This window comes from Pteropus vampyrus, unplaced genomic scaffold (assembly GCF_000151845.1).
Source record: "Pteropus vampyrus isolate Shadow unplaced genomic scaffold, Pvam_2.0 Scaffold266, whole genome shotgun sequence".
In the NCBI taxonomy this organism is placed as follows: Eukaryota; Metazoa; Chordata; class Mammalia; order Chiroptera; family Pteropodidae; genus Pteropus; species Pteropus vampyrus.
Window position 1 is genome coordinate 1120476 of NW_011889047.1, and position 8370 is coordinate 1128845.

Below are 8370 nucleotides of genomic sequence, written 5' to 3' on the forward strand. Positions count from 1 at the left end.
CGCTAGGCAGCCTCGATCTTACCTTGTTTAAAGCGAGGGGCTGCTATCCGAAGAAAGCAAACTGAGTACCCGTTAAACCAGCACTGACCAAGACCTGGGGTATGTTCAGAAAAGAAACTTTAAAAGATTCTGGCAACTGATACTGTCCTACGTTATCAGCTCGTATTTATTTGGTATTTAGTATTTCTAAGACTTATTATTTCTAACAATATTTAGTATTTCTCAGGTCGAGATGCACTTCCTCCAAATTTGGCATAAAATAAACAAACCTTATGAAACAATAGCAAAGACAAATCACTAAGTACAGTTTCGTCGTCATTTCTAATAGGTCCTTGCCTGTCTCTCTCCTCTTCACGGGGGGCAGGGGCTGGCACAGTCAGAAGTGTGTGGCAACGCCATTATCCGATCCCGGCTGTCTCGGGCAATACTTTGCAAAACTAGCGCATACAGCGACGTAGTCAATAAAAAGTCTGCCCTTTGTCTATACAGCGGTTCTCTCCACCGAGAACCCGGCTTACGTCTGAAGCAGCAGGCTGCGACAGCAAACGCGGTCACGATGCGACGGCACCAAAACCGTGACACGCGGGGACCCTGGGGGCGAAGGGAGCGTGCTCAGCAGCTGGTGAACGGAGCCCATCGCTGACGGAAGCCAGGGTCGGGATGCCAGTCTCAACGCTGCTGTCCACAGGCTACGACGCAAGGCAGACCCGCGCCGGGGCTGAGGCCACCGCCACTGGGCATCCCCTCTCCACCGCCCTCAGAAACGACAAAGTTGAAAATCTTCTCGGGGCTCAACTGAGGTCAGGAGTTCCCGATAACTTAAAGTTAGTCTGTTTTTGAAGGGAAACGGATGAGTAAGTTGCAGTTTTCTGTCTACCGCCCCGACTGATAAACGCGTGACACCACTGAAGGCACCTCGGCGTCTCAAGGCTCTGCCCAAGTTCACTGTAAGAATCTTCTTACCTACAAGCCTTTAGCCTTTCCTGCTGTGCCCAGCAGCTTTAGAAGCCCCAGGCTGAGCCCTCCACCCCGGATACACCCCGAAGCAGCCAGACCGGGTAACTAACTGAGACCTGTCAGCATGACGTCAGCAGCGAAGGCACCCCGTGAGACCCTGACACTCGCAGACACCCTAAGCATCTGCCAGGTTGGTAGGGGGAGAGGGAAATCTCCAGTCTCCAGCAAAGACCCTGGTCACTTTGGAGAGTCTTCACATGGTCGAAAATAAAGGAACAGATCTGTATACAGGATGTTTTAACAGTTCTTTAGGTTACACGTTATGACAGCGTGATCTCTTATATAAGCTTGCATCAGATGCAAATCTATTTTCAATATTTGATTCACATTTAAGACATTTATCTGTCTACAAGATATATAATTAAGACACCACTTTTTCATACGTAATTAATTATAATTTCGTAGTGTTAAACACAGTGCGCTTAAGTGCCTTCAGTACTTGTCCCCCATAAGCTTCTAATTTGCTAAGTCCCTTAAAGTTAACAGCAAGTATTTCTCTCGGGCATGAAAACACTTCATTTAGTATTTCTGAAAGTACTGAGGGGATTCATGCCTTCCACACGTGAGCTGTCACCTTTTGTCCTCCAGAAGAGAAGGGGCGTGAACTCAAAGGCAGGGGTCAGGGGTGAATGAGCCAGGTAACACACGTGAAGAAGCCACCGCGTGGAGGACCGTGGCGGAGGTGGCTCCTGCTACATGGCCTAGGCAGACGGCTGCCATGTGGGATGCTGGGTCAGTGTTGCCTTATCTTATGCTTTTCTAAGAGAAGCTAAAAGTCCCGCCTTCATACGCAGTCTCTCCATTGCTAATTGCTGGCAACTGATTCAACAAAACGCCTATTGGCGGGCCCCCCGCCCCGCCACGGGCTTTACTCCATGTTAACAGACGATATTCTGGAGAAGGCAGTTTTTGTCGTTGCTTTTCTAATAACTGAACATGCTGAAGCGCTGGGAAAACACGCCAACGGGCCACTTCCTGGACGTGGCGGCGGAAATCGTGTGCACGTTACTTACCCTGCTGACTTCCCTGGGAGCCGATTCATCTGGGGGAGGAGAAGGGGGAGAGCACAGTTAGAGACCTGGAGTGGGTATAAAATACAGAGCACGGCATTCACCCTCAGTAAACTAGAAGGCTCTTTGCAATGCTTCCCCTTATGAAATCTAAGAATTCAGTTCTTAAAATCTGTAAAATAAAGGTTAAACACAAATTGAGAGCTAGACATACACATTAATTTTGGAGGGAATGAAATAACACAACTCGACAGTCATTTCAAGGCCACCTTCTAAGAGCTTCTGAAGTGGCCGTGCCTACAAATGTGGCTCCGCTGTGGTTTATTCCATTGCAGGTACCTAGAAAAGGGTTTGTTAATACTTTCGATATTCTAAATGACACAACCTACGAAAATATCGCAAATGACCGTTAACACCTGTGCTGTGAGGGTCAACGCCAGCATCTCCAATTTGCTGAAATAAGACACGTGCCTGTGTTTCAAGGCATAAAACACACGCCTCTTTCTAGTGCGGCTTTGTCCCACAGGCCCAGGAGGTGGGCGGTCTGTGCCAGCCTGTCCCTGTCAGCAGTGCTCACTAGTGAAGTGACATTGCTGGACTGCGCCTGGTCCACTAAGACACTGAGGTCCGTTGGCTCCTGTTTTTTCTAATATTTCTTTGATTTGCTACTTATTACCCATCTCCACAAATAACACCAAGTTTAGTCCCAAATCACATATCAACCAGTCACCTCCAAGCTGGTCCTTGAATCCAGTATCTGCCCTGTCAATCATGTGTACACATGCATACACACATGCATACACAAGCACACACATATACAAGCATGCACACAGAAGTGCAGGCACGGCACACACATACGCACATACATGTATGCATGCACACACCGTCACGCATGCACACATACTCACTCATCCAGTTTGTCTTTCAAAAATATTCCATTGATCATGACCCTCAGATGCCTCAGAAACGAAAGCAGACTATATGTCAGCACTGGATGCAGCCTGACTTCACCCTGGGACCTTTTAAAAATCACCAAGCTTGGACAGCAGGTGTTCCATAGTGGGTGTCCGATAAACCACGCCGATGTTTTATATTGTTATCAATACACGCCTGCTTATGTATTTTTCTTATAATTATTCTGTAATGTTTGATCATTGCATCTGATATTCTTAGGAAGAAGCATGTTGTAGGAAACACATTTATTTTGTCTTCAACGCTGAAGTCACATCATCGAAATATCTCATTTGCTCTTCGACTCCTAACTCCTTAGCCTCTGTGGAGATGAAACTATTTGATTTAATCACCTCAACAAACTTATTAACAGATTCTCAAGTTAAAGCAGCTTGTACGTTTTTGTTTTTTATCTAAGACATTCAATGAGCATGGCGAACAAGTCAAGGTGGATTAAAAGGCACACATGACAAGCAGCAGCTGCATGAACAAGCTCGCTGCTGGCGCTGACTGGGGCTGACACCCTGGAGCCTTCCGCGCTCCACCACTCACCACTAAGATGTGAAAGTTACTGGAAGGGAAGAGGAGTTCGAATGTCCACACGTCGGTAAGTGAATGTCCCTACGTCTGTAAGTGAATGTCCCTTTTGCTTTTTCCTTTAGTCTTGCTTAGTGTTTCTCAAACTTCGGTGTGCATAAGATACTCTACTGGTGTGTACTTATAAAAACCAACTTTTTCCCCCTTTATGGGCAGTTTAAGTAACAGAGAGACAATTTTTACCTAGAGCTGGTTTCTGGACTTATCACATGCACTGATTTAGAAATGCGCCCTCCATCTCTTTCTCCAACTTAGAAGTCGAACAGGTTTTGCTACATGAATGTCAAGTCCGCTGCACTTAGGGAACATGGTGTTTTGGTTGAGGAATTTAATGAGCATGGTGGAATTTGCCAGAAGGGACCCCCTGCTTATTTCCTGTACGTGGAATTCTCACTCACGTAGCCGAACTCCCCTGCCCAAGGGAAAAAGAGTTCCTGTCATTTCTCCTTTAAAGTTGGTGGCATACGAGACACAGGGTACCCAGGGGCTAAGACCACAAGCTACAGTTTGCTGCCCAGACCGGCACATAGAAAGGTGACTTCATTTGCCACCTCATAAGTCTGCAGTGAAACAATACACTAACAATATAATTTGGCACTGAAAACTATTTTTTTCCACAAAGACATTTTCAAAGTAACAGAGGAACCACCCTCCCGCTCTGGCTTCAGCATCTGACGCCTCGCAGACCATCTGCGGACCCCGAGTCAAGAGCCGACGCCCCAGACTGCCCCAGGACACCCCCCTCTCAGGCCCACAGCCCCGGGGTGCCTGAGCACCCCACATGTACCTACACCTCAACCGCTAGCACTTCACACAGCTCGGCAGGGAGGCTCGCCGTAAAATGAAAGGCTAGGGGCCACGGAAAAGAAGGAAAATGCCACGAACACCAGATTGCGGATTATTCATGAGCATCTAGTTATCAACAAAAATGTTCACAACAGCAGACACTAATTTTTACGTGGCACAGCATTTCTGTAAATATTTGTTTACTCAACAAATACGCACTATAAATCCCTTACGTGCCAGGAATTTATCCCTGTTTTCAAGGAGCTTATATTCTTTTATGTTCATTCTTCTGGTGGGATGAATAAAAAAGAATAGAAAATAATTTTAGAAATGGAATATCCATGCTCATTAAAGAGAAATTTATCTTAAAAAAGAAGAAAACACCTTCAACCTAAATAAACATCATTTTAATATGTTTTTTAAAGCTTTTGGGAGAATAGTGCATGTAAAAAAAAAAATCTCCTGGAAGATCTCCTAGTAAGTACCCCTTTCGAAGTACTTAATTTTGAGTATTCTGTAAATCTTTATAACTGTGTATATACTTATACTTTTCTTTTTGTGATCACTTTTGATATTTCTTTTAGATGAAGTGAAATTTCAGGAATGAATCCCAATTTATAACCAGAACTCAAAGGAATTCATACTATGACGACTGACTTAAAAGTTCTGTGGCTGTTAATAATATTCTTTTTTACTCTGAAGTAAGATACCAGAAGTAGAGGGGGAAATGCCACTAAAATGCATATAATTCAGAATCGATAAGGAATTATTACGTAAAAATTATAGACAAAAGTAAACGTCATTAAAGAAAAACAAAATATGAATAGAAAAAATTTAGACAAAATATATTTCTAAGTTACAGGAGATCTAAAGAAGACACATTTAAAATCAAGTATTAAAGAGAGTTGAAAAGGATTTGGGTTGATTCTTATAATCTTTAAGATTTTTTATTCTTTGTTGATTTTTAATATCTTCCTACTAAAATAGAAGGAGTTGCGAAGGCTTACAATAAAAAATATAGATATATGATCCAAAAGTGCAGTTACTAAAAATGATGATGAAGGTTTACATTTATAATTTAACTCGATTCGGTTAAATTAAAAATAACAGAAAAGCAGAATCACTATATGAGCCCACACTGGCTAAAAGAAAAATTTATACGTGTATATAAATGCATACGCATTTTATAAATTACACACACACACACAAATTGGTTTCAATTACAAATGATTTTTCCTGCAGTATATCATGTCACCTCACGTCTGACGTGAACAACGTAGGCCCATGTATATTTCATATGCACGCAGACATGTGCGCCGGCATCTTTGGGTGGTGACATCGTGTGCTGCTCTCTTCCGCTCACATTCCTAAACTTCTACAGCCACAGTAACCTGCCATGAACCGCCACGGAACCGCCTGGGTCTCTCTCTGCTCTGACCAGGCCCCGGGAGGCGGCCGGGACAGGAAGGAGAGAACCGGCCATCAGTGCCGGCAGCAAGCCCAGCGTGCGGCCCCTCCATCCCGCGGGAGCCCCGCAGAGTGCCTGTGTCCCTGTGGCTGCAGCGGAAGGAGTCGCCGTGCTCCCCTCCGGGAACCCCCTGTGCCGCGCACCAACTTCTGTCCCCCACCTCTGTCCTGCTTGTGCCGGGGCGGGTCATGACGTGCAGGCCTTGTAAGGCCCCCCAGCCTCGGCTGGCTCAGTCGGGAGAGCAAATACCGAACTCCGAGGCGGGACCAGGGCGCCTGGGTGGCCCCTGACCGGGGAGAAAGAGCGGACATCACCGTTCTGCACTCAGAACTGGGAAAACAGCCACTTCAGTACGAGGAGAAACAGCCTGAGCAAAAAAGTCGGCATGGAAAATATAGAGTCAAACAAAAAATAGAACAAAGGAAACTATCTGAAAACGATATGAGAACCCGGGGCAGCGCAGGCCTCTAAGCCAGCCAGCCAGAAAACTGGGGGTCGGGATTCTCGCTGCTGGATCCACGTGAGTGTGTCTTACCGGAGAGTCACCTGTCTTTGGCCATGAGCTCTACGGGAACGTGACGTGGTGGCTCCCGTCAGGAGAACAGGCTGCCATTCTTTTTTTTTTTTTTAAGCGAGGCAACCTTTCGTTGACCTCATAGATTACAAGAACCCTGTCAGCTTTCAATCCCTTATTTTTTAAATATTTTTTACACCTACAGCACCTGGTCTTCCTAGGTGGTCTCCCATCCAAGTACTAACCAGGCCCGACCCTGCTTAGCTTCCGAGATCAGGTGGGATCGAGCACGTTCAGTGTTGCAAAAACTGGTCTCTATTATATTGCTATTCAGGAAAAGCTGAATCCTGGTATTAATAAACTTCGAGTTCTAGGGTAGGCATTTCTTGATAGGCATTTTAATGTTATACGTAAAATACAGAATGAAATGGAAACGTTTGATTAACTTAATAAAGAAGACATGAGAATGAAGAGCTCTGGGAGGTGGGTTCAAAGCCTAGACTATAAATTAAGTTTTAAAACTACATTTTGCATCCCAACGCTGTTGTAATTTTTATATGACCTAGATTCAAAACTCCAGTAGGAACTGTGTTGAAAATTCCCCGATTTCTTACTCTACGTTCAGAGAATGTTTTGAACAATTTCTACTTTTTAAATGGCTCATCGATCACGATCTTGGAGTTCCACATAGGTCACTTCTACTAAATCTTCCACGGACACGTTCGTCTTTGCTTTCGGTGCTCACTCTGCAGGAAAGAAAAGCAGTCCAAGAAGCCACGTGCTGATGCCAGTCTCCAGAGAGGCGAAGCGGGGACTGCACGTGGGAGGACTGGCTGACCACCGGGAGGCCACCCTGCCCCCTCCTGGAACCGCTGCCCTGCCTGGCGGGTGTTCTAAGGTTCCTAAATGCACACACCTGTCACCTCGTTACTGGACCTTCTCATTTCCTATAAAATTACTGCACTCGCCATCTTTTTCATGCACTTCTAGATTTCAGTAACACCCCAGAGAGTTTTTATTTATGTATAAGTATTGACATTTGCTATAATATAAATAAACACTGAGGCATTTTAAATGTGTATTTAATTTTAAGTAATAATAGTAAACCTGTTACATACAACATTCATTTATATTTTTATGAAAATTAGCTACTTTGCAGAAGAAAAAATTTTTACTGAGTAGTGGGGCACTATTTTACACATTTACAGATGTTTTCAAAGTCTGTCTTAATTGAAGCAGCTGGATTCTCCAATCTGCTCCGTGTTTAGCAGGTTGCGACAGGTCATTTAGAGGAAGTTTCTGAACACGATCTGACCTCACAAAGACACGTAGCTGGAGAACAGAGCAATACTTGAAAAGGCTTTTCAGATAATCGCACAGGTTCTCCTGTGACATCACACCGAGACTCGGCAAGCGAGTGTCTTAAGGATGGGTTAAAATGTGGCCCCTGAACCACAGTTACAACGGTTCTACACTGGTTTCTGCAGTGGACAGCGCCACGCGCCCTAGATCCCGCACGATGACGCACTCCCGGCTGCAGACACAGGCTCAGCCTCCTGCCAGCTTGGCGCCCCGCCCCCCCCGAGGGCAGCGCCCCACTTCAGGCACACCCACTGCAGGGGCAGCCCCACCAGCGCCCAAGTGAAGCGGGCACGCACAGCCCAGGGGCCTCGGCCGCTCAAAGCCACCCTACAGGGTCCCCCAGCTCCAGCCCTCCACGTGCACAGCCACCCGCCTCCTTCCTCTCTCCCCAGCCCCACCCCCACACTTCCCTTCCACAGATGCTGAGCCCAGGAATTCACTGACGACCCTCCTCCACCCTAAGCTCCAGCTCGGAGCTGAATTGCCAAGGAGTCTCACCGAGACAGGGGTGACAGGACTTCAGGCCGTGCCCCGTGGCGAGTGTCCTGGCCATGCCTTTCCCATAGGATCTCAGTGTTGGTGTCAGCGGCATGGGCGTCGCCTTGCTAGGGGGCTGGGGGCGGCCCTCCTGTCACCCGCGCTCAGTCACATGCCCCGTGTCTCAG

General features: G+C 46.2%; 1 protein-coding gene across 1 annotated transcript in view; it reads right to left on the reverse strand.

The window, feature by feature from the left end:
- The window catches only part of PDE10A (phosphodiesterase 10A), a 193373-nt gene that overhangs the window by 85396 nt on the left and 99607 nt on the right, over positions 1-8370 (reverse strand). Inside the window, exons 3-4 of the mRNA XM_023520439.1 lie at positions 2031-2059; positions 519-591 (exon numbers count right to left, since the gene is read on the reverse strand). Coding sequence (XP_023376207.1) covers positions 519-591; positions 2031-2059 — 102 coding nt within the window. The remainder of the gene's footprint in view (positions 1-518; positions 592-2030; positions 2060-8370) is intronic.